The 27,128-nt window shown below is 40.5% G+C and overlaps 1 protein-coding gene across 1 annotated transcript in view; it reads left to right on the forward strand.

Moving 5' to 3' along the window:
- Positions 1–13,219: 13,219 nt before the first annotated feature.
- LOC134761850 (carbonic anhydrase 13-like) overlaps positions 13,220–27,128 on the forward strand; it is a 35,358-nt gene continuing 21,449 nt past the window's right edge. The window contains exons 1-3 of the mRNA XM_063726454.1: positions 13,220–13,256; positions 17,914–18,109; positions 26,528–26,648. Coding sequence (XP_063582524.1) covers positions 13,220–13,256; positions 17,914–18,109; positions 26,528–26,648 — 354 coding nt within the window. The remainder of the gene's footprint in view (positions 13,257–17,913; positions 18,110–26,527; positions 26,649–27,128) is intronic.

The following is a 27,128-nucleotide window of genomic DNA, read 5'->3' on the forward strand; positions in this document are numbered from 1 at the left end:
ACCTCAGGTAATCCACTTGCCTGGGCCTCCCAAAGTGCTGAGATTACAGATGTGAGCCACCGCGCCTGGCCACTCTTTTTTTTTTTCTTTTTTGAGACAGGATCTTGCTCGCTTTGTTGCCCACGCTGGAGTGCACTGGTGAGATCACTGCTTACTGAAGCCTCCATCTCCTGGGCTCAAACAATCCTCACGCCTCAGTGAGTAGCTGGGGCCACAGGATTGTGCCATCACACCCAACTAATTTTTGTTTCTTTTTTTTTTTTACAGACAGGGTTTCACCATGTTGCCCAGGCTGTTCACAAATGCCCAGGCTCAAGTGATCCACCAACCTCGGCCTCCCAAAGTGCTGGGATTACAGGCATGAGCCACCGTGCCCACCCTGATACTTTTTTAGAAGCAGAAAAAATTTGATTAGGAAGAAAGGGCATACAGATTGTTTTAAAATTATACATCTTTTGAATTTTGTTTTAGGCTTATAGTATAGTGGAGTGTTTTTTTGTGGTGTGAAGATTGCTTAGGAGTTAAAACTGACAAAACTTAGAGGTGAAGAGAAAAAGAGAAAATCAGAAATTAATGTGACTATGAAGTTTCTGGTTTGTGCATCTGGTGGATGGTGGTACCATTGGATGAGATAGAAATGTGACAGGGAAGTTGGGACAGGGAAATACTACATAATTCCATGTGAACAATTTAAGTTGAAGTCATTGGATCTAATTCAGTAGATCTAGAGCTGTGCCGCCAGCATAGTAGCCACTAGCTTCATGTGGCTTTTGAGCTCTTGCAATGTGGCTACCCTAAATTGAGATGTGCTGTCAGAATAAAATATACACAGATTTGGAACTCTTTGTAAGAACAAAGAAGATAAAAGACATATGATAGTATCAGTTAAGAGCCAACCAGGAGACAAATCACACAGTAATTTGAACAGGGAAAGTTTACTGTAAAGAATTATTAAGTATAATGGGGCAACTATAAAGATGTAAAAGATAACTCTAAACAATATCCCAAGGCTAAGGAAGTTTCTAATGAGGGACAAACTTGGATGTCAGCCTCCGTTCCAAAGGGATTCAGGTCACTGGAGAAGATACGGTTGCAACCCAGTGGATGACAGAGAAGTTTGCTGGGTTGTCCAGGTCTGAGCTGGTCCACAGTTACTAGACAAGCAAGAAACAGGGTAAAGGTGGGCTAAGACTGGTGTGCAAGACTACAGGTGTGCAGAGGGACTCAAAGCATTGGGAACAACTCTGGCTGACAGATGCATAGCCCAGAGTGGACAGTGTCCATGTCAGGAGGCCATGGGAAACACTCTTTGGGGTGCAGGCAGACTAAGGCTGGTGGGCAGGTATGAAGAGGGAGTTGGGGCATCTGCTTGCCAATAGGGTGGCATGAGGCCTGGATTATGTGGGGTTTGTTTTGGGAGGGGCAGTGAGATGGTCACTGGGTTGGGACTAGGATTGTCAGCTTGCTGAGAGACTGCATACTCTGAGTGTGCTGCTAGGCCGGAGTGCCTGGATGTCTCCATACATGGCCACATGTGGCTACTGAGAGCAGCCCAGCAGGAACAAGAATAAAACAAAAAACACAGCATTCAGGAACCAGGAAGAGAAGTTCCTTTCTCCGGCAATGACCTTCCACTGAAGAAAGCTTAACATTATGCTTGCTGCAAAAAAGAAATGCTTAAAGCTTCATTATCACAGAGCTGGTAATGCAGGGTAAAATTAGACGTGAAAGACAATAAATTGATAACTGAAACACTCATTAATTTTTATTTTTTTTTTTGAGACAGAGTCTCACTCTGTCACCCAGGCTTGAGTGCAGTGGCGTGATCTCAGCTCACTGCAACCTTCATTTCCTGGGTTCAAGTGATTCTCCTGCCTCAGCCTCCTGAGTTGCTGAGATTACAGGCACCCACCACCATGGCCAGCTAATTTTTTGTATTTTTAATAGAGACGGGGTTTCACCATGTTGCCCAGGCTGGTTTCGAACTCCTGAGCTCAGGCAATCCACCTGCCTTGGCCTCCCAAAATGCTGGGATTACAAGCATGAGTTCATTAATTTTTTTTTATTGACTAATGTTGAAATGATATTTTTGATGTATTATGTTAAATAATATATATAATTAAGTATAATTTCACTTTCCTTTTTAGTTTTTAAAGTGTACCTAGTCAAAAATTTAAGTAACATATATGCTTAGCACTTAGACAGTTCTGGAATAGATGTCTAAGCTAGGTAGATTACTTCCATAAGAACTGATGGAAGGGCCTAGGAGGAGAGTGTAGAGAGAGGAGAGATTATAGTAGAAAGCCCCAAACCCCCAAATTTAAAGGTTGGTGTGATGATTAATTGTATGTGTCAATTTGGACCATGAGGTGCTTGGATATTTGGTAGAACAGTATTCTGGATGTTTACATGAGGGTGTTTTTGGAGGACATTAACATTTCAACCAGCAGATGGACTAAGGCAGACTGTCTCCCTAAGGAGCTGGGCCTCATGTAATCAGTGAAAGCCTGAATAGAAAAAAAAAGCTGACCCTCTTCCAAGTAAGGGAAACTTCCTTCTGCCTGATTGTCTTTGGGATAGGGCATTGGCTTTATCCTACTCTAGGATTCAAACTGAAACAATGGCTTTACCTGGGGTCTTGAGCCTGCTGGGCTCTGGACTGAAACTACACCATCAGCTCTCCTGGGTCTCTAGCCTCCAGCTCGCCTACTCACTCTGAAGATCTTGGGTCTTGTCAGGCTTCATAATGAAGTGAGCCATTTTTAATAATAAATCTCATTTTCTCCCTCAGTAAATATACATGGTTTTGGAGACCCCTAACTAACACATAATACAGTTGAGTATAGAAAGAAGGACCAAAGGAATTCCAGAGAGCATAGGTGGGTAGCAAATGGAAAATGTAAATTCAGGAAGAAAGTTTCCTTCTAATGAGAAGAAATTCCAGAACATGTTAGTATGCTGTTGGCAATAATGGAGAAGAGTGAATGGAGGTGGCAATGGAGGCTATAAGGGATAAAATAGTATATGTTCGGCAAGAGTGCAAGGTTTTGCTAGGCACATAGCGCTAGTGCAGCAAGCTTTCAGTAATGAAATTGTGGCATCCAGGTCAGAACTTCTTGGAATGAGGGTAAATCACACCTTCCTAGGTGGTGAGACGGGCATATGGGTACTGCTTTTCATAGAGCAAACTGTTCGGCCAGGGGCACGGTGGCTCACACCTTTAACCACAGCACTTTTAGAGGCCAAGGCAGGCGGATCACCTGAGGTCAGGAGTTCAAAGCCAATGTGGTGAAACCCCGTCTCTACTAAAAATACAAAAATTAGCTAGGTGTGGTGGTCCATGCCTGTAGTCCCAGCTACTCAGGAGGCTGAAGCAGGAGAATTGCTTGAACCCAGGAGGCAGGGGTTGTGGTGAGCTGAGATTGTGCCACTATACTCCAGCCTGGGCAACAGAGTGAAACTCTGTCTCAAAAAAAAAAAAAAAAAAGAGGAACAAACCTTCCTGTTCTAGAGGACAGAAAGGAATAGACAAACCTTACAAGAGCTGATGACAGAATGCCGTCACATCCCTAATATCACTCTGTGGTTACATTTCAAAGAGCTGACAGCAATAGAATGACATTGACTTATTCATTCTAGGCCAAGGAACTACGAAATTCTTTAACAGCTGAATTACTTTAGCATGAATTATCTGGACTTTTCAACACTGATCTGATGTTTATACAAGCGTATTTCCTTTCAAATAGTCTTGATGCTTCCTTTTTCTCTTTCACACTTTACCTACTTTTGTAATATGCACAAATAAGATGTGAAACACTACAAAATAGGGTGTAGATAAATTTCGATTAGAAAACTGTATAAAATTAAACAAAACAAAAATGTAGAAATTGAGTTTTAGCAATATGTTCTTTTCTGAGAATAGACGACAAAGAATGTTTGGCTCTAGTTTCTGAAAGCTATCATTGGAGAGGTGACTGGAGAAGAGATTTATTGAAGTTATCCTTTCAATTTTGGTCTGAGAATCCTCATCTTGGCATGAAAACTTGGTCACCTGAGAAAGTCCTTTAACCCTTTTGAGTCTCAAATTCCTCTTTGGGAGATTGCATTATGCAAGCCTAACCATAGGATAACCTTAGGAATAAGAAAATAAAGAAATCGAAACCCCATATAGTATCAACTCCATAAAGTCAACAATCTCCACAAGATATCAAGTGATAAGACGTTCTTGTGGGTAACACTTCCTGGTTGTACAAATCACAGGACTCAATGAATAAAGGAAGCTGGGCAGAAATTGGAGAGCACCTTGGACTTGGGACTCTGCAGACTGGTGCTACGTCCCTGACCATCTGGCTTGCCTCTCTAGGGGATTGGGGAACCTTGCTCATCTAAGCTTCGTGCTTGGTAAAAATCAGATGATAATAGCTACTTTGGCTCACATTTAGAGTTTTTCAAAATAATACCTGGGGGCTGGGTGCGGTGGCTCACGCCTGTAATCCAGCACTTTGGGAGGCTGATGCAGGCAGATTGCCTGAGGTCAGGAGTTTCAGACCAGCCTGGCCAACATGGAGAAACCCCATCTCTGCTAAAAATACAAAAATTAGCAGGGCGTGGTGGCACATGCCTGTAATTCCAGCTATTCGGGAGGCTGAGGCAGGAAAATTGCTTGAGCCCAGGAGACGGAGGTTGCAGTGAGCCAAGAGGGTGCACTCCAGCACTTCAGCCTGGCCAACAGAGCAAGACTCTGTCTCAAAAAATAAATAAATAAATAAATAAATAAATAAATAAATAAATAAATAAATAAAAAGAATACCTGGAAAAATGTGCGTCTCAGGGACAGTCTGTATACATGCCATAATAAAACAATATGAACTTATACTCTGATATTTCCTTAATATGTTACTGTGTTAATTAAATATTTTCATGGCTAGATTTGTAATTTACAAGTGTTGCTTTATTATGACACACAGTGTCACTGAAGAGGAGAGTGGACTTCAGCACATTTTGTTCCTTAAGGGTGCTTAAATTGGATCTAAACAGTTCAAAAGTGAAGTGAAAAAAAAACACACATCTCCACCAACCAAAAAAAGAATGAGGTGGAGATGATGACCATATCGTGGGTCCACATTTCTGGGTTATTTGGTTAGTGTTAGTCTTTTTGTTTTTGTTTTCTGTTTGAGACAGGGTCTCACTATCTCACCCAGGCTGAAGTGCAGTGGCATGATCACAGCTCACTGCAACCTCCGTCTCCTGGGCTCAAGAATTCACTGCAACCTCCACCTCCCAGACTCAAGTGATTCTTCTATCTCAGCCTCCCAAGTAGCTGGGACCACAGGTGGGTGCCACCATACTTGGCTAATTTTTTTTTTTTTTTTTTTTGGCAGAGACAGGGTCTCACTGTGTTGCCCAGTCTGGTCTTGGACTCCTGGGTTCAAGCAATCCTCCTGCCTTAGCCTCTCAAAGTGCTGGGATTACAGGTTGTGCCCAACCAGTGTTAGTCTTCTTTTACTTGGTTACACTTAATCGTTGTGAGCCTGGAGACAGAGACTCCTTGTTAAGGAGAAACCACACAAATAGTTATGAAAGATTATTTAGTAAGTTAATGGATTCATTGATTTGAAGAAGTAAAAGATTTTTGTTTCCTGGTTTTTTTTTTGAAAAAAATTCAAACCTACGGAAAAAAAGTAAGAATATTATCATGAGTTCCCAAAGATCCTTCAGCTAGATTAATCAATTATTTACTGAGACATTTGGAAGTCAGTTTCAGACATCAAGATATTCAGCCCCAGCAGTTTAGGAGGCCGAAGCACGTGGATCACCTAAGGTCAGGTGTTCAAGACCATCCTGACCAATATGGTGAAACCCGTCTCTACTAAACATAGAAAAATTAGCGGGGTGTGGTGGTGTGTGCCGGTAGTCCTGGCTACTCAGGGGGCTGAGACAGGAGAATTGCTTGAACCAGGAAGGCGGAGGTTGCAGTGAGCCGAGATTGCGCCACTGCATTCCAGCCTGGGCAACAGAGCAAGACTCAGTCTCAAAAAAAAAAAAAAAAAAAGTATTTCAGCCCTGTAGCTTTAGTGTTGAACTCTTAAATCATTCTCAGTACCATTATCACACCTGAGAGAATTAGTATCAATTAATAATATCACATAGATGCTGTCCATATTTAAATTTCTCCAAATGTCCCCCAAACATTTATTACAGCTTTTATGTAACCTAGAATCTAACTAAGTGTCATACATTGCATTTGGTTGCTACATATCTTTTGTCTCTTTTAATCCTAGACTGTGTGAATATCCTATTCCCCAAAAACCTTTCATCCAGAAGTTTTAGTACCCATTACTGATCCTTGCCTGAATCAGATATTATACAGAGATTATATGGGCCTTGCAAAAATGGTGGTTTTAAAATTTTATCATTTCATCTGTATTTATTAGTGGACATAAAGAAGATCTCTCATTCTCTCTCAGCATCACTATGCACTGATGGATATTTGGTGGGTAGGGAGTTATAATCTATTACTATCATTATTTCTTTTGAGGGTCAAATTATCCCAAATTTGTCAGCAGTTCCTCCTTCAAGCTACCTTATTGGTGCATATCTGTGTATGTGTGTGTGTGTGAATATGTCTCTGTGTGTGTGTGTGTTTGAATGCTTTCTAGCTTTCTGGCATAAGAAATATGTTCCAGGCTCATCTTAGTCTTTCTCTGCTCTAGACTTAAAACTGTTATGTAGGTAGTCAGGAACACATAAGCAGGGCAGGAGAGCCCCTACTGCCCCCCAACCAAGAATGTCAGACAACCATCAGGTGATGGTCAGGTGGTTATTAACCTGCTTCTCTAAAATAATAATTGGTTGCAGCTGGCATCAGGAAAAGGCAGTCTCCCAATAGATAGAAACACTTAAAGTTGGTGATCAGCAGCTTCACAATAGGATCTCAGGAGTTGGTTGAGTGGTCTCAAGCATGCACACTAAGAGGCAAATGGCAGAGTTTAACTGGTATATGACCTTCCTCTAGGAACACTCAACTGGTAAGGGAAAAACCCCTCAAGTGAGCATGTGCACAATTTTGGTAAACACACTGGGCATACAGCCCCTTTCAAGTGCTGGCAGTCCACTATGCCTATGGACAGCCACCTCAAAGAAGAATCAGGGAAGAAGGATTGCAAGACCCCAGAAGCATGCCAACGTATAAGACCCCAAGTCAAAGGTCAAACAGTGCACTTCAATCTCTCAAGTTGCTGGCTTGGCCATCTTCCAGGTGTACTTTACTTCCTTTTTTCCCTCTAAATTTGTTAGTGAACTTTCATTCCTGCTCTAAAACTTGCCTTGGTGTTTCATTCTGCCCTATGCCCCTTGGTCAAATTCTTTCTTCTGAGGAGGCAAGAATTGAGGTTGCTGTAGACCTGTACAGGTTTGCAGCTGCTAACAAAACTAGTCACTTCTCCAAGTAGCTCTGGTTCCTTCGAATGGGGAATGGTGTTTAGGAAACAAGATCTGAGTGCTAGTGTTTAAATTACCTTTGCAAAAATCATAATAGTGAGAAAATTATAACAGTGAAAGAGGTCTGACCTAACCAACTTCATCTTGCCTTTCATCTCCAAACTGTCCTTGATCATTTCTGTGTGTGAACCAAGCTAACTTTGGGAGAAATTTAGTTTATAATTTCAATGGTAATAACCCTTCCCAAAGCTATTTGCTCTGGAGCTCACAACATTTGCAACTTCCCCAATTACTCCCATAAATAACATCACTATTGTAGAACCTAAGATTGACCTTTTGAGATGTTTTTTCAGGCATTTGCATTTAGGATGACCAGATGGCCCCACCCAGACCAGCAACTCCTCTGTGGCCCCCACCCAAAGTGGACTCAGCTCATGAGGACCATTTTCTACACCCCTATAATTGCATTTCCAACCAATCAGCATCACCAATTCCCTAGCCCCCTGCCTGCCAAACTATTCTTGAAAAACCCTAACCTTGGAATTTGGTGGGAGGCTGATTTGTGTAATAATAAAACTTTGAGTAGGGCATGGTGGCTCACACCTATAATTTCAGCACTTTGGGAGGAGGCTAAGGAAGGAGGATTGCTTGAGCCCAGGAGTTTGACACCAGCCTGGGCAACACAGTGAGACCCTGTCTCTCCCTGCTACAAAAAAAAAAGTTAGCCAGACATGGTGGCACATGCCTGCAATCCCAGCTATGTGGGAGGCTGAGGCAGGAGGATGCTTGAGCCTGAGAGGTGGAGGCTGCAGTGAGCCATGATTGCACCACTCCACTCCAGCCTAGGTGACAGAATAAGACCCTGTCTCAAAAAACCAACCAAACAAAAAATCTCCAGTCACTCATTTAGCTGGCTCTGTTGCAATTCCCCTGTCTTGATCAATAATTAGTTCTGCCTAGGCAATGGGCAAGATGAACCCATTGGGCAGTTTCAGTGTCTCATAGCAAGGGGTAGATTCAGATTTGTAGAGCCTGAAGCTACTATAATTTTGGGACTTTTTTTTTTTTAAAGAAAAGGAACGTAAAGTTACAAATATAAAATTAGTATATGGCTTTAGAAGTGGTTCCTCAGTGAAGGGCAATAGATTTTAAGGTTTATTAGCTTCATTATTATTGGGATATTATTGTTTTGGGGATCTTTCAGTGAAGAGAGTGTTCAAATGCAACACCACAGGTTTATTACTTAGCTTCTGTCATTTCCTATTTTTGTATAAACCAGAATGAAAATCATGCTTCCAGAGATTATCAATATATTTGTTCATTTGCTCTATCTTATGATTTTTACACAAGTGGTTTCCAGCCAGGCACAATGGCTCATGCCTGTAATCCCAGCACTTTGGGAGGCTGAAGTTGGTGGATCACTTGTCAGGAGTTCCAGACCAGCCTGGCCAACATGGTTAAGCCCCATCTCCACTAAAAACACAAAATTACCAGGGCAGGAGGGCGGGCGCCTGTAATCCCAGCTATTTGGGAGGCTGAGGCAGGAGAATCGCTTGAACTGGGAGGTGGAGTTTGCAGTGAGCCAAGGTCACACCATTGCACACCAGCCTGGGTGGCAGAGCGAAACAACATCTCAACAAACAAACAAACAAACCAATAAAAAATGGTTTCAGAAGCATAACACCAATATCCTACCAAAAATAAACCTACTAGTAATGTTCAAGATTTTCTTGCATTTCTTCTTAATATGTTATATGTCCTAGTAAGGATATACAGCAAAAGTACTATCTTCGAATGCTATTTAACTTTTTCTTTATGGTTACATTATCAATTCAATATACAATTGATTTTAATTGTTTCTGTTTGAATTCAATTTCAGGGTTTGATTTTTTATTCTCTTTGATTTAATTTTATTTTTTTAAAATGCAGAACAATGTTAAAAGAAAAATCTTAGCCAAATTAAATTGAAAAGAGTTTAATTGTGCAAAGAACAATTTGCAAATTGGGCAGCATCTCCAATCAGAATAGGTTCAGAGAGACTCCTGCCCTTCTGTGTGGTTAGATTGATGGACAGAGAAAGGAAAGTGATGGACAGAAAATGGAAGTCAGGTACAGACAGCTGGTTTGGTTACAGCTTAAAGTTTACCTCAGTTGAACAGGGTTTGAACAGTTGGCTGCCATTGATTAGCCAACACTCAGTGAATAGCACAAGAGTGGGCTGCAGTCTATTTACACATCTAGTTAGGTTAGAGTTCACTATATACAGAGAAAACTTTAAGCTGAACTAAAATATGTAAGGAGGCAGCTTTAGGCTAAAGTTAATTTAACAGCATTTATGATTAAAAGTCAAAAAGATACACTGAGAAGTTTCACTCATCCCTATCCCTCTGTTATTGGAAAGAGGTCCCAATCCAGACCCCAAGAGAGGGTTCTTGGATCTCATGCAAGAAAGAATTTGGGTCGATTCCAAAGAATAAAGTAAAGGCAGGTTTATTAGAGAAGTAAAGAAACAAAAGGGGCCGGTGGCTCACACCTGTAATCCCAGCATTTTGGGAGGCCGAGGTGGGCAGATCACAAGGTCAAGAGTTCGAGACCAGCCTGGCCAACATGGTGAAACCCCATCTCTACTAAAAATACAAAAATTAGCCGGGCGTGGTGGTGTGCACCTATAGTCCCAGCTACTCAGGAGGCTGAGGCAGAAAAATCGCTTGAACCTAGGAGGCGGAGGTTGCAGTGAGCTGAGATCATGCCACTCCTCTCCAGAGACTCCATCTCAAAAAAAAAAAAAAAAAGAAATAAAAGAATGGCTATTCCATCGACAGAGTGGCCCTAAGGGCAACTGGTTGTCTACTTTTATGGTTATTTCTTGATTACATGCTAAACAAGGGGTGGATTATTCATGAGTTTTCTGGGAAATGGGTGGGGATTTCCTAGAACTGAGGGCTCCTCCCACTTTTAGATCATATAGGGTAATTTCCAAATGTTGTCATGGTATTTGTAAACTGTCATAGGGCTGGTGGGAGTGTCTTTTAGCATGTGAATGCATTATAATTAGCATATAATAAGGTTTGAATGGAGTTGCTGTGGTTCCATTGCCTCTGACACTTCCAGTCCATTCACACTCATCCTCTACAAGGAACTATTTTTATTAATTTATGGCTTATTCTCTACTTTTTTGGTAAAAATCTGAAAATATGTGTGCAGGTTCTTATTTCTATTTTTTTCTTAAACATGCAGTCTATTATATACATTCTTTTGTTCTTTTGCTTCCCCCACCCCCACAACCTCAATACATCCCAGGACTCACTTTACATCTGCTCTGCTCATGGAGATCTTCATTCTTTTTATAAATGGACAATAGTGCGCACCGCTGGGTGCGGTGGCTCACATCTGTAATCCCAGCACTTTGGGAGGTCGAGGCCGGTGGATCACCTCAGGTCAGGAGTTGGAGACCAGCCTGACCAACATGGTGAAACCCCATCTCTACTAAAAATACAAAAATTAGCCAGGAGTAGTAATGCATGCTTGTAATCCCAGCTTCTCTGGAGGCTGAGGCAGGAGAATCGCTTGAACCCAGGAGGTGGAGGTTGCAGTAAGCCGAGATCGCACCATTGCACTCCAGCCTGGGCAACAAGAGTGAAATTCCATCTCAAAAAAAAAAAAAGAAGTCCATTGAATGATGGATGCTCTACAGGTGATCTGACTAGTTTCCTATGAAAGGTAATTTGATTGTGCCAATACTTACGTTGCTGTTTTAGAAAATTTTATAGACTGCGCTATGAATTTAAACAAGAAGGAACTTGAAACCACTACTGCAAAATTATAATTGAGACAGTGAAAGAGATCAGACCTAACCAATTCCATCTTATTTCTAACTTCCAAGCTGTCCTTATTCATTCCTAGGCATAGGCTGAACTAACTTTGAGGAGGAACATAGTTTATAGTTTAGAACAAAGACAATAACAGCCCTTTCCCAAAACAAACCTTCTTGCCAGGGGACTAGACCGCCTTTGTAGGACTAAAAATTTAGTCAAAAGATTAGAAATTATGGTTTAGGATTTACACAGCTGAAGGCTGTATGATTCTGACCCTCCCCAAATTGCTCCTGGGAATAACATCACTATTGTAAAGCCTAAGACCAGTGCTTGAGATATGTTGCAGACCCTGCACTTGATGGATCAGCAGGCACCACCCAGCTCGATAAACTGGCTCATCTGATCCCATGGCCCCCACCCAGGAACTGACTTAGTGCAAGACAGCTTTGACTCCCTGTGATTTCACCTCTGACCCAAACAATCAGGTCTCCTGACTTGCTAGCTCTCCCCCACCCACCAAATTGTCCTTAAAAACTTTGATCCCCAATGCTTGCAGAGACTGATTTGTGTAATAATAAAACTCCAGTCTTCTGCACAGCCGGCTCTACATGAATTACCCTTCATGTATTGCAATTCCCCTGTCTTGATAAATCAGCTGTGTCTTGACAGCAGGCAAGGTAAACCCATTGGGTGTTTACAAACTGTGTATCCAAGCAATAAAAGTAACAATTTGGGAAGTATTTGAAAACCACCGACCAAAATTTCTTTAACAATTTTGATCTATTCAGTCATTCATCCATTCATGTAACCACTATTATTGGGTATCGAGAACTAATATTTACTTAGAACGTTAAGAACATTATTCATCTTGACATACCAAATCATCCAAGTTACTGAAAATGGGTTTACTAGGTTCCTTACAAAGAGGTTGCTTGGATTTATAAAATATGAGGTAGTTGACCCGAGACAAGGAGGTAGAAAGTGGTTCATGTACCTGATTTTTATTTTTCACTTTGAACCCAGAACACTCACTACTCCAGGCCAGAAATTCAAGGCTCTGCGGCTAGTTCTGACTCCAGTCCTTGGGTAACAAGCCCACCAAGCATCCAGGAAAGATGTCCTGAAAACCTTTCTTGCGGGGTCAGGAAGGCAGCACAATTTTGGGACCAAATCTCAACAGCTGGTTTTGGTTTCCTCACTCACCAAGCCACAAGCCTGCAGAGTGAGAGGAAGAGGCAAGGAAAGGATGAATGGGTAATGGAGGCAGCCCAGGACGGGGAGCCGGTCCTCTCTAACAGCGACCCCGCCCGCTTTAGCTGTGCGACCTGGGGCAGGTTACCTAGTGTCTCTTAAGCCACGTGTTTCTCGAGGAAATGCTGAGAGGATCTAATGGGAAGACGTGGGTAAAAGTCTTAGCTAAGACCCTCGCCCACGATAAGCCCTTAATAAGTAGTTATTTTTCAATGGTGGTGATTACCATCGTCATTATTGTTTTGTACTTGTAATCACCACTGCCACGACCATCACCGACCTCGTCTGCGCCTCCACCGGGATCCCCACCTCCCAGCCTGGCAGTTCCAGGATCTGGTGACTCATTTACTTCCTGGAAGCCCTCTAGGCGACACTTTCCTCTCCCGAGTGACTCCTTCTCAGAAGGCAGGAGATTCCCCCCGGAAACCTTTCTCTCTCCGTCTCTCTCTCTAACTCAAATATCTCATTACCGAGTCCAAACTATGAACAACTCGCGCCCAGGACTCAGCCAGCGGCGCGGGCGCCTTCCCCGCACCCCTCTGCCTCCTGGAGGACGCAGGCGGGAGCGCCCCTGGCCGGGTTCACGGTCTCCCACTCCGGCCGCCGGCGCCCCGCTGTCCCGCCCCAGCAGGCTCCCTCCCGGGCCCCTCCCCGCTCCCTCCGCTCTCTCGCTGCTCAGTCACATCTTCCCCTGCCTTCCACCCCGAGGGACGATGTTGAGGCTCAGCTGGGGATACCGCGAGCACAACGGTGAGAGCCTTTTCCTGATCCAAGGCGGGCTTTGTGCGGGGGGCGAGAGGACTAGCGCGACGCCCCTGCGCTCGCCGACCACACACTGGGCTCGCACATTGAGAAACTTTTCGGTTCCTCTTTAAACTAAGCAGCACAACTCGGAGCCCAGTGCAGGCAGCGGAGAGCAGTCTTGTCAGGGTAGACGGGTTGTTGGTAGTGGATGTGAGCGATGGTGTGTGTTATCTCTATCAGGATTCCCCAAACTCCCAAGTGTTCATACGTGTGCGTTCACCTTCATCTGAAAAGCCAAGGACTTTGCCTAGTAACAGCCACTTATCAATTACAGGCTTGGAGATTAGAAGTCTGATGACACACTTTAATGAAATAAGGACAAGTTCGCTTTCAGTCTTTTAAGCTCACTATTCACTTAGGAGAAACAAATCATAGAAAATCTTTGAAAATATATTTAGGAAATCTTAGCTTGCATTGTGACACTGAAGATTAAGTTGGCTTCGTGGCAAACAAAATACTGCATGTTTCCTAATAGCTGTTACTGTAAATATTCCCACAGCAATTTGCAGTTGGCTGACTACTACTGGGGACTTTAGTAAGGGTTCAGGTTCTCGCTGGGAAATGAAGTTACATTGTGGGCTACTTCTCCACTCTTCCTCTCTTTCCACGCTCATCCTTGCAGGGTGAGCAAAGGATTACTGAAATTATAATTCATTGATAGAAATGTATTAATAGGATAAATAATAATGACATACACCTTTCTTCTTGTATATCACACATTATCAAAAGTAAAACATTTTTTCTTGTTCCTACGTTAAACTGAACTGATTGTTTAAATAATCATTATTTGAAATAATCGCAGTGACAATAATACTTTCCTTCTATTAGCATGTACATGATTAAACAGTATAGAATGGTCAAATTTTATAGAAAGTTTAATTTCACAAACTAACAGAAAAATTCCATTTCTAATTGTAGCCTGTTTAATTTCTAATTGTAGCCTGTTTTTAAACATGCTAGTTTAAAAATGGCAGCAGGTGACATTTATAACTTTAATAATAAAAGGTATATAGTCAGATTTCTTCTTGATTAAGGCCATAATTATAATCTTACATTTTGCTAATTTCCAGTGAATGTTTAGGGGGAAAATATGACAAATCTTTTTTCATTTCCCTCTCTGCTGAAGTCGTTTTTATTAGAGTTATTTAATAGTCATTGAGTCCCAACTGCGCCTTTATGGTAGTTAGGAAGAAGAAGGGTATTTCAATCAATGGATATTGATTACTCTTTAGTAGGTTAGAAATTATTCACCTGAATGAAGCTTATTTCAGGAATTTTAAAAATTCATCTTAGCAAAGCCATTAATAAGGAGTGATTTTGTATTTCTGTTAGGAATTGTTCTGTTAGGAATTAGCCATTCCCTTCTTTTAGATGCAATCTCTCTCTGAATACAACATCCTTACTAAAAGGTGTGGTCTTCACAGAAAGATTGGGAAAATCCTATTGGAAATGTATTATCTACTAACTAGGCAAGTTTTTTGTTTGTTTGTTTATTGTTTTTGAGACGAGTCTTGCCCTGTTGCCCAGGCTGGAGTGCAGTGGCACTATCTTGGCTCACTGCCATCTCCATCTCCTGGGTTCAAGCAATTCTCCAGCCTCAGCCCCACCAAGTAGCTGGGATTATAGGCACGAGCCACCATGCCTGGCTAATTTTTGACTTTTTAGTAGAGACAAGGTTTCGTCATGTTGGCCTGGCTGGTCTAGAACTCCAGACATCAAGTGATCCACCTGCCTTGGCCTCCCAAAGTACTGGAATTACAGGCATGAGCCACAAACATTGGTAAAACCGGTGACTGAGCAGATAAAAGGAAACTTAAGCTGGGAATAGCAACACTGATAAAATGAAACATCAAGACTTGAAGCCCTGAAAGGGTACTGCCTTCACAAATAACTTAGGATTCTTCCCCTAACCTTTGACTACTTTATTATGTTTAGTTTAGGGAATGTGACATCACTGAAAAGTGTATATCACTGTAGGTATTTAAAAGTTCCTAAATCAGTTGAGCAACCACCACATATCTCTAATTAAGAATTATGCTGGCCGGGTGCGGTGGCTCATACCTGTAATCCCAGCAATTTGGGAGGCCAAGGTGGGTGGATCACCTGAGATTGGAAGTTCAAGGCCAGCCTGACCAACATGGAGAAATCTCGTTTCTACTAAAAATACAAAATTAGCTGGGCGTGGTGGCGCATGCCTGTAATCCCAGCTACTTGGGGGGCTGAGGCAGGAGAATTGCTTGAACCTGGGAGGCAGAGGTTGCAGTGAGCCGAGATCACGCCATTGCGCTCCAGCCTGGGCAACAAGAGCGAAACTCCATCTCAAAAAAAAAATAAATAAATAAAAGAATTCTGGTGGCTTCCACCTGTAATCCTAGCTACCCAAAAGACTCAGATGGGAGGATTGCCTGAGGCCAGGAGTTCCAGACTAGCCTGCAGGGTCATGGGGGGGACAAGGAGGAGGAGGAGGAGGAGGAAATTTTTTTTGGAAAGATTGAAAAAGGGGACCTATTTAAGAGGCAGGGTACTGAACTGACTATGTTAGTTAGTAGATAATATTGGGAATGTGATACAAAGTATTATTACTTTTATTTTATTTTGGTTTGACTTCTTTTAAAAATAGTTCTGTTTATAAATGACTGGAAATAGGAGAGCAAAGCAATTAGGAGAAGAAAGCAACTCTATTGATTGGAAGAATGTCACCTGCATGTTGTGACACATGCATTGCGTATTTGAAATTGAATTTTTGTTAGGTTAACTCTTACTTGGTGGCAGTGAAATAGAAGGCTTTTTCTGAATTAAGGGGGAAAAAAGATCTAGGTTATATATAGAAAAAGTACTCAGAAAGATGGTAAAAGTATTGAATAAACAAGGCTTTTTCTGTAATACATTCTAAGCAAGGACTTTTGATGCTCAAGTGGCTTTGAAGTCCAGTTTGTCAGATGACATCTTTTAAGCTGAGTGTGTAGTTATATATTTATGCTATGACTTTTTGTGCCTGAAGGATATATGAAAGAATGTATGTATGTGTGAGTTCTCTTTTGCAAAAATGAGGCATAGTAAGCAGTATTAGATTTAGAGTTTGGGCCAGGCGTGGTGGCTCATGCCTGTAATCCCAACACTTCAGGAAGCTGAGACATGCAGGTCACTTGAGCCCATGAGTTTGAGACCAGCCTATAGTGAGACTTTCAACAAAAAAAGTTTTTTATAAAAGTAGCTGGGTGTGGTGGTGCACACCTGTACTCTTAGCTACTTGGGAGGCTGAGGTGGAAGGATTGTTTGAGTCTTTGAAGTTGAGGCTGCAGTGAGCTGAGATCACACCTCTGCATTCCAGCCTGGGCAACAGAGCAAGAACCTGTCTCAAAAAAAAATAAAAAACATTTAGAATTTTATGCTTTAAAGTTTGTTGATGATTGTGATATATTGCATTTCTTTAAATATCACTCTAAATTTTATCATTTTAAAATGTTTTTGGTTGTATTAGTAACATGTTTAATTAATTGTCATGCTATGATGTTTTAATTAGTACTTAATTTTTAGTGAAAGATTGGTTAGCAAAGTAGGTGGGTAAACCTTAGTCAGTAGCCCAGTGTAGGTGGTGATAGCTGTATAAATTTCAGGAATAGTAGAGAGAATAAGAACCTATAACCTATAAAGTGACTCACATCTATAGAATGACGTGGAACTTACATGAAACTACAGTTTTGCTGCTGATTTTGAGAGGCAAGACTTTATAGAGTCTTCCAAAGAAGTGAAGAGGATTGAAAAGGGAACTGTCAGCTGATTGGCTCGTTTCAATTTCCCTAACATGTCTGATTTGTGAAATTGATACGATTTTGACGTTTTGAATAGAGGACCAGGATGACACCTTTCTCTTGTGTTGAAATTCAAATGTAACATTGGCAAAATAACCATAGAAGAACCTTCTGAAATGAAGAAACAGAGAAATAAATTACAATCTGACTCCACTGCAGATAATCAACAATATTACATTTCCTGACACGGTGCAGCCATTTTATTTGGATTATCCTAGGTGAAAAATTTGTATGTTTCCTTGGTATGCCTGTTGCACATCACAAATAATTGAGTGGAGGCCTGAGTGACACTAGAAGATAGCACTGAGTGATAGAAGGAAGAATAAAGAAGTAAGCACAGCATCTTTAAGAATGACAACCTTTCTTTGCTTTATGGCTTTCCCAGATTTTTTTGACTCTTCCAGTCTGCAAACTTGAACTCTGGAGCAACAGCTCATTCTTGGAGCTGAGACTGAATGTCATTGTTTTCAATGATGAATTGTATTATTGTTTTTAGTTTGGTAGAAGGTTACCTTTGGAGAGTACTTTATAAAATTTACAGACTCTTTTGTCTACAAGCGTTACATTAATTCTGAACATGACTTAAGGCACACCAAGAGTTTCCCACATCTATAATAAAAACAACTAATCTTGTAAAAAAAACAATTAGATGCCAAGGTCCTGAAGACAAGAATCTCATTTTATTAATCTTTGTGTTTTCTTCAATTTCAAGCACAGTGTGTTATACTCAATGTATGTTTGTTGAAGAAATAACTAATTTAATCCTTTTCTTTTGGTCCTATGTATTTAAGGTCGTATTCACTGGAAGGAATTTTTCCCTATTGCTGATGGTGATCAGCAATCTCCGATTGAGACTAAAACCAAAGAAGTGAAATATGACTCTTCCCTCCGACCACTTAGTATCAAGTATGACCCAAGGTCAGCTAAAATCATCAGCAACAGCGGCCATTCCTTCAATATTGACTTTGATGACACAGAGAACAAATCAGGATGGCTTTTCTTTTTTGTGTGTGTGTGGTGGTGGGTGAAGGGTTTGAATGATTAGACTACACCGTTTTTTTTTTTTCTTTTTTTGAGACGGAGGCTCGCTCTGTCGCCAGGCTGAAGTGTAGTGGCGCGATCTCGGCTTATTGCAACCTCCGCCTCCTAAGTTCAAGCGATTCTCCTGCCTCAGCCTCCCGAGTAACTGGGATTACAGGCGCACGCCACTATACCCAGCTACTTTTTTTGTATTTTTAGTAGAGACAGGGTTTCACCATGTTGGCCAGGATGGTCTTGATCTCCTGACCTCGTGATCTGCCTGCCTCGGCCTCCCAAAGTGCTGGGATTACAGGCGTGAGCCACCGCGCCCAGAATACACTCTCTAATCTTTCATGTTTTGTTTTTGCTAGACCTGGAATTTGTCAAATTGAAGCATATTTTTTCTTCGTGTGAATTAAGATATCTTGTTATATATTTGAACCTTCAGATAATCTTACCTTAAAATAATAAAGAGTATTTGGAAAAGGATATGTTGCATGATAATTTAAAATTGACCTTAGCTTGTTATGATAACTTCACTTAGCATTTACCATTATAAAAATATTGAAGTTTAATAGTTTTTATAGATATTTCATGATTTGTTTCTGCAAAGTTTTAGCCATAATTATTTTAGCATTATTTGCAAACCTATAATGCCATTTAGTACATGCTTTAATAGAAAAAGGTTAGTTTAAAAAAAATCTTATTCTGTTACTTTAATTGCCAAAGTAATATCCACTCATAGTAAATAAAACAATATGGGAACATATGACAAATATTAATGTCTCTTTCTTCCCACAATCTCTCCTGAAGTAACTAATGTTATTTCTTCCATAATATTTCGGTGCTTAGTTATGTATACATACATGTGTATCATCCTTGTTTTGCATTTTCTTATTAAAAATACATTTGGAATAATGCTATATAACTCTGAAATTTTTTCCCGTTGAAAAATATTTTATAGACATCTTTCCAGATTAAAATATATCTTGTTTAAAAAGCTAAACTGCAGCCGGGTGTGGTGGCTCACATGTATAATCCCAGCACTTTGAGAGGCTGAGGTGGGAGGATTGCTTATGTCCAGGAGTTCAAGACCAGCTTGGGCAACATAGTGAGAACTTATCTCTACAAAAAATAAAACATTAATCAGGCATGGTGGGGTGTGCCTGTAGTCCCAGCTACTCTGGAGGCTGAGGCAGGAGGATTGCTTGACTTCAGAAGGTCAAGCCTGCAATGAGCCATGATAGCACCACTGGACTCAGCCTGGGTGACAGAGCAAGATCCTGTCTCCAAAGATAAAAATAAAAATAAAATAATTTTAAAAGTTGAATTGTATTAGCTATGCTTGTATCATAATTTATGTACCATTCTGCTAACAATGGACATTGAAGGGAGGGAAAGTAGAAGCTTAATTTTTTAAAAAAATAAATGCATGAAACTTTTTTACTGTATATTCCCTATTAGTACTTTTTTCTAGAACATGTAATCATTTCGTTTAATGATTAGTTCTTGGGATAGTGTCTTTCACACCATGAATAAATAATGGACTCATAGATTATTTCTTAATTTATTAAGTAAGTGATGAAAAAACATTTCCTTGATATGAATGTTTAATCCTTCTTCAGACTATCTACTGCCCAAGCAGAGATTCTGCCCAAGGTACCAAGTTTAAATGTAAGATGAGATAAAGTATTAGAGAGAATCATATTTGGAAACACTTTTTAGGGCCTCTGACAGATTGTTTTTATTTTTAATCTAAGATCAGGATGATGCTGTATTTGCTATATTAATGAAAAAATATAGTTAATTTTTAAAAATCCTTAATTGAAAGAAAGTTTTTACTTATTAATTGAACCTAGATTTAGATTAGTAGTAATATCTTGTATTTATGTAAAGCCTTATTGTTAGTAAAAATTATAAGCCCAACCACATTTCTTCTTCATATTTGTCAAATTCATAAAAGTGGTAAGATTTTTTTCTTTTTTTTTGAGATGGAGTTTCACTCTTGTTGCCCAGGCTGGAGTGCAATGGCACAATCTTGGCTCATCGCAACCTGTGCCTTCCGGGTTCAAGCAATTCTCCTGCCTCCGCCCCCCAAGTAGCTGGGATTACAGGCATGTGCCACCATGCCCAGCCAATTTTGTGTTTTTAGTAGAGACGTGGTTTCTCCATGTTAATCAGGCTGGTCTCGAACTCCTGACCTCAGGTGATTCGCCAGCCTCGGCCTCCCAAAGTGCTGGGATTACAGGTGTGAGCCACTGCGCCCGGCCTTTTTTTTCTTATTTATTTATTTTTTTTTTTTTGGGACAACGTCTCACTCTGCTGCCTAGGCTGGAGTGCAGTGGTGCAATCATGGCTCACTGCAGCCTTGACCTCCTGGGCTCAAGCAATCCTCCTGCCTCAGCCTCCTGAGTAGCTGGGACCACAGGCAAGTGCTCCCGTGCCCAGCTAATTTTTGTATTTTTCATAGAGAAAAGGTTTTGCCATATTGCCCAGGCTGATCTTGAACTCAGGGGCTCAACGGATCCGCCCGCCTCAGTCTCCCAAAGTGCTGGGAGCCACTACACTGGCCTAAGTAGTACATTTTCATCAAAGCATTGTAAAAAATGCATAAAGACAAATAAATAGATGGTATTTTCAACTTTTTGGAGGAAATGCCAAGTAAGGAGGGACCTGGCCTTTTATATACATGTTCAACTATATTTCTTTCAACCCCTCGGTTTTGTGAATCTATGTTAATAAAAGTGGTTAAGTCAGGCATGCTGACACACACTGGTAGACCCCACTACTGAGGAAGGAGGATGATTAGTTAGGCCCAGGAGTTTGAGGGCAGCTGGGCAACATAGGGAGACCCCATCTCTTGTGGTTAATGTAATAGATATATTGTAAAGGTGTCCAAGTCTTCTAAATACAAAGTTTATACCACCCATAAGTGTAGTTTGTTACTGTTTACAATATGTCAAACATTTAAAAAGTGAAGCTGTCTCAGAAAATAAAAAGATAAATAAATTAAAAAATAAGGCCTCGTGTGGTGGCTCACATCTGTAATCCCAGCACTTTCGGAGGCCGAGGTGGGCAGATCACCTGAGGTCAAGAGTTCGAGACCAGCCTGGCCAACATGGTGAAACCCTGTCTCTACTAAAATACAAAAATTAGCCAGGAGTGGTGACACACACCTGTAATCCCAGATACTCAGGAGGCTGAGGTAGGAGAATGGCTGGAACCCAGGAGGTGCAGATTGCAGTGAGCCAAGATCATGCCACTGCACTCCAGCCTGGGCAACAGAGCAAGATTCCATCTCAAAAAAAAAAAAGTAAAGCTACTCATTCCTCATTTTAGAATAAGAAATGATGACATTTTACTTCATCTAAAACTTTAAGTATATTTTTTATAAATGCAGACATTCATAGTGTAAAAATTTTCTACTCTACTTTGCTCTGTGAGAACCCAGGTTTCTCTCTCTCTCTTCTGTTTTTCTCTTCCTGTCATTTTCCTTCTACTTCGGGTTAATCAGTGAAATCAATTTATGTTTCCAGATTTGACACTTAGTCATCAGTAGTGTGTGCTCTTTCTTTTAAATGAAGATCCTTTTCCTATCTAGTTCACAATAAAATTACCAGGATTAATTGAAAATATCCATAAAGTACTTTGTAGTCCTCTGAGACAGTAGCTATGTAAATATGGGTCATGATTCTTATTCTTCTTTTCTCAAGATAAACCAAAAGAGATTGTTTCATGGTGACTTGGGAGATTAAATCAATTAAAAAGAAGAAATCACCATAGTTAAACAAGTTTTTGCTGGTTTTTTTTTTTTTTTTTATTTTTGGTAAACTATAAAAAACACAAAGATACTTTCTGTAGCAAACCACATTAATTTGAATAAAACAGTTTCCATTTTGTAAAGAAGCCATTTTTGACCAGGATTAACCCTGAATCCCACCTCAGGCATGTCAATAAACCACAGGCATGAAATCTTCCTCATAGTCCTTGGAGGGCGTGTTTGGCTGGACACATCCATGCTCCGTAGTTAAACCTTTAGAGTACTACCCAAAAATCCTTTCAAAAGGGAGCAAAAGGGAGGAGGTGGATGTGAAATTTTTCCCTTCCTTCCTCCTTCCCTCCTTCCTCCTCCTTCTGCTTCTCTCTCTCTCTCTTTCTTTTCTTCACTTGCTTTGTTCCCAGGCTGGAATGCAGCTGCCCAGCCATAACTCACTGAAGCCCAGAACTCCTGGGCTCCACTGCTTCTCCCCACTCGGTCGCACACTACCATGCCTAGCTCATGAATTTTTTTTTTTTTTTTTTTTTTTAAGACAAGGTCTCACTCTGTCACCCAGGCTAGAGTGCAGTGGTGCAATCTCAGCTCACTACAACCTCTGCCTCCTGGGTTCAAGTGATTCTCCCACCTCAGCCTCCTGAGTAGCTGGGATTACAGGCGCATGTCACCATGCCCAACTAATTTTTTGTATTTTTAGTAGAGACAGGGTTTCACCATGTTGGTCAAGCTGGTCTCGAACTCCTGGCATTTTTCGTAGAGACAGGGTTTCGCCATGTTGGTCAAGTTGGTCTGAAACTCCTGGCCTCAAGTAATCCACCTGCGTTGGCCTTCCAAAGTGCTGGGATTATAGGCATGAGTCACTGTGCCATGCCTGGATCATGAAATTCTTCAGGAAGACTTCCAGTTGGCTGTAATATACAGGGGAAATAGTAGTTTGAAGAAGAAAGACAAGGCTGTTCTCACCTGAGCTCCTGGTCTTCCTGGACTCAAACAGTATCTCGCTGCTTTGGGAACCTCACCTGATGCCCTAACACCCTTGCTATGGCTCCCAGGGCATCCTGGAGTTTTCCTAACACAGAACTCTCCACATTATGTTGTAACTGCTAGTTGGCTTCTCTGTCTTTCCATTTAGCTAAAGCTCTCTATGAGCAACAACTATGTCTTACTTACCTACCTAGCATGGTGCCTGGCACATGGTAGGTGCTCAATACATGTGTGTTTAAGTTACAAAAAAAAAAAAACAACACTTGTATGATGGAAAGACATGGAAAATACCATGACATAGCATTAGGGTACCTTAGCATACATAGATTAACTCTCAATAAAGTTACAAACCACCAGAAATCAATTAATATTTACCATTTACCACTTAAATAGTTAAGCATTATTCATTGTTGGAACCTTTATTTTTAAAAAATATGTGGTACTAATTTTTGTATTTTATAAATGAAATAGTTCTTGGATTATAGTAGGCGCTCAATAACAATGAGTAACTACTACTACTAACAATAATGGTGTGTGTTCTTTTTGTGGATAAAACACGTGTGCTGAAATTTTAAAAAGATATCAAAAAGAAAGTTGTATTCTGATTAAGAAAGTCCTGTTAGGAAGAGCAGTAACTTGATGAATTCAGTGATTGTTCTTTAATTTTTATCTCTAGAAAATGCCAATTTCTCAGTCATGCTTCCATTATCTAGTTCTAGGTAACTGCCTGAAGTCAAACAAATTATTCCCAAGATCTTACGCTATATATTCTTAAAACAAAAACAAAAACAAAAACAAACAACAAACAGAAAAAGATTTAGTAGGTGGACATACCATAGGTGTATAATCCCCCCAGGAGCCAAGATAGCTAGGAAATGAATTGGTAACCTATGACAATGTGACAATTATATAAAGCTCTATTATGATTATTTGTTTCCTTCACTAGACTAAGTTTCTTAAGGATAAGGAGAAACTTGTTTATCATTGAATATTTAGTATTGAATAATTGCTAGCCCATCGTAAGCTCTTAATAATTGTTGAATGAGAGAGTAGCTTGGTGTGTATATGCTCTGAGTAAAATAAGCCAGATTTAATGAAGGTTCTTCTGACTCCCTAAATAATACAAGGTCGTACTGAGTGGGAACATCTATGTCCTTTGGTTTCTCTCTCTCTCTCTCCCTCTCTGTCTTTCTCTCGGTGTAATCCTGGCAGATTTGTGCTCTTGGCTCTTGTTTCTCTAGATTCCAAGCAAATTGCAGATGTGCTGTTCATGTATCTTTACTTCAGAGAACAAGTTTACCATAAAGTGATTATTCTCAGGTTCACTAGTCCTAAGAACTTAGTTTTTAGTGATTCCCAGGTAACTTCAGTAGCATCCCTACAAACTAAAGTTTGTGGAAGAGTGCTTTAACAGGTGACGTCTCTTATTTTATCGTGGTAATATTAATTGATTCAAGTACTCTCTGGGCACTGGAGATACAGGGGACCAAAACAGTTTCTGCCTTAAAGGAATTTGTATCCTAATTGGCAGAGAGTAAATGCGTGAGCAAACAGATCCTGTTGCCAGCTTGCTTGTCATTCAAGACAGCTGACTACAGTGTAGTTTAGGAAAATGGCTAGGGTTAGCAAATTACCAAAATTTTTAAACAGTCAAATTTAAGGCTGGTATGGTGGCTCACACCTGTAATCCCAGCAATTTGCGAGGCTGAGGCAGGAGGATCACTTGAGACCAGGAGTTTGAGACCAGCCTGGGCAATATGATGAAACCCCATCACTGCAAAAAAAAAAAATACAACTAGCTGGACGTAGCTGTGTGCGCCTGTAGTCCCAGCCGCTAGGGAGGCTGATGTGGGAGGATTAATTGAGGCTGCGAGTTTGAGCCCCACTGTACTCCAGCCTGGGCAACAGAGAGAGACCTTGTCTCAAAAAAAAAAAATACCAAATCCCAAAACACTGCAACCTCTGCTTTCTGGGTTCAAGTGAGCACTTTTGGTTAATTTTTGTATTTTTTTTTTCTTTTTGTAGAGACAGGGTTTCACCGTGTTGGCCAGGCTGGTCTCAGACCCCTGACCTCAAGTGATCCACCTGCCTCAGCCTCCCAAAGTGCTGGGATTACAGGTGTGAACCACCACACCCAGCTAAAAAAAATATATATAATATTTCTATATACAGATATTAAATATCAAAGATATATATTTATATTAAATATATACATATTAAATGTATATAAATATAAATATATATTTAAATAATAAGATGGGGTCTTGCTATGTTGCCCAGGCTGGTCTTGAACTCCTGGGCTCAAGCGATCCTCCCTCCTTGGCTTCCCAAATTACTGGGATTACAGGTGTGAGCCACCATGCCAAGACTGTTCATGGAAATTTAATAATGCTTACGGTATATTTAGCTTCCAGTGCTTCCTGATTCTCCCATATGCTTTAAACATGCCCAATAAAGATTAATTAGGATGAGACAATTTAGGACTATGTTTTCTATTAAGAAGCTTTTCTATATACTTAAGATATGATTTATTGTCATAGTTTTAGAGATCATATTTACTGAGGAAATTACTCAAATGTACTTTGTCAAAGTGACAAAGATATGACAGATTTTTGAAAAATTATTTTTGTCCTATATTTCACATTTCCCCAAGAATATAGAATTTAAGGACAAAAGGTATGCTTGCTTTGCCTGTTTTTACAGTAAAAAAAACTGTGTTGATTGTGTTGACTGTGTGTCAGGTAGTAATAAGTGCTTTGTGTTCAATTTTTCTTCTGTTTTAATGACAGCATTAAGAGGAGATCCTATTACTATCTTGTTGTTACACTTGGAAGATAAAGCTTAGAAGTTAGGGTTTGTGGCCAGGTGTGGTAGCTCATGCCTGTAATCATAGCACTTTGGGAGGATCGCTTGAGGCCAGGAGTTTGAGACCAGCCTGGATAACATAGTGAGACCCTGTCTCTACAAAAAAAACTAAAAACAAAAACAAAAAAAAAATTAGCTGGGTGTAGTGGTGCACACCTGTAGTTCTAGCTACTCGGGAGGCTAAAGTGGGAGGACGAATTGAGCCCAGAAGTTAGAGGTTGCAATGAGCCGTGATTGCATCAGCTTGGGCAACAGGGCGAGACCTTGTCTCAAGAAAAAAAAAAAGAAGTTAGAGTTTGTTCAAGATCACATAATTAGGAAAAGGCAGCATGAGTGTAGGCCTTCTAATTGCTGAAGGCTGTGCCCTAACCACAATGCTGCACTGCTCTACCAAGCTCAAACTGGACCGTTCTGCATGTCACATCCTTATTCAGACAGGCTGATGTATCCTCAGGTAAACACAAGCATTCTTTACCTTTCAGAAGTCCTAATTTCTATGCCTTTCTAACCAGCATGTCTGTTATGATTTCCCAGGTGTTCCATAAAAATCTGTATTGTGGATGCTTTAAGCTTTTAAAAATGTTCTATTTTCAATCTACACATATTTAAAAGTGGTATTCTTGTCAGCAAAGCAAATGACACATTTGTAAAAAATTCCTTGGAGGACATGAATGTATGGAGTAATTCAGGGAGATGTTGTGGTTTGAGCAGCTTATTTAAATATTTTTTTCTTGCTAACAATGTAAAACATGTTGTTGTTTAGTTCTGCGTGGTGGTCCTCTCACTGGAAGCTACAGGTTACGGCAGTTTCACCTTCACTGTGGGTCTGCTGATGATCATGGCTCCGAGCACATAGTAGATGGAGTGAGCTATGCTGCAGAGGTAAGCCATCAGACATATCTGTGATTCACAGTTTTCCTACATGGTGGGATTTAAGGGGTACAGAGACAACTTTACTGATTCCAAATAGATCCTGAGCCAATTAGGTATCTTAGTGTCTGAAATTGCTTTAATCATTCAATATGAGAGTTTATGAATATGAGAGTTTCAAATGTTGCCCTCCTAAGCCTTAAACCAACCCTGAGAGCTTAGGGTTATATGTTCCCATTTTAGAAATGAGTAAACTGGTTGCTGGAGAGATTGAGTAATTTATCCAGCTAGGAAGCATTGAGACAGGTTTAAATCTAGATCTGTCTGATAGCAAATTACAAATTGCTTCTATCTACTGAAAGGCCAGTGAGAAGAGAGAGAAAGAAACATTTGTCTTATGTCCAAATGTGGTCATATTTCATCCAGATACAAATATCCACTAATATGTAAAGACCACATTAAATAGGTAATATTTAAATAGGTAAATGGCAA

The sequence above is a fragment of the Pongo abelii genome, chromosome 7, assembly GCF_028885655.2.
Source record: "Pongo abelii isolate AG06213 chromosome 7, NHGRI_mPonAbe1-v2.0_pri, whole genome shotgun sequence".
Taxonomy (NCBI): Eukaryota; Metazoa; Chordata; class Mammalia; order Primates; family Hominidae; genus Pongo; species Pongo abelii.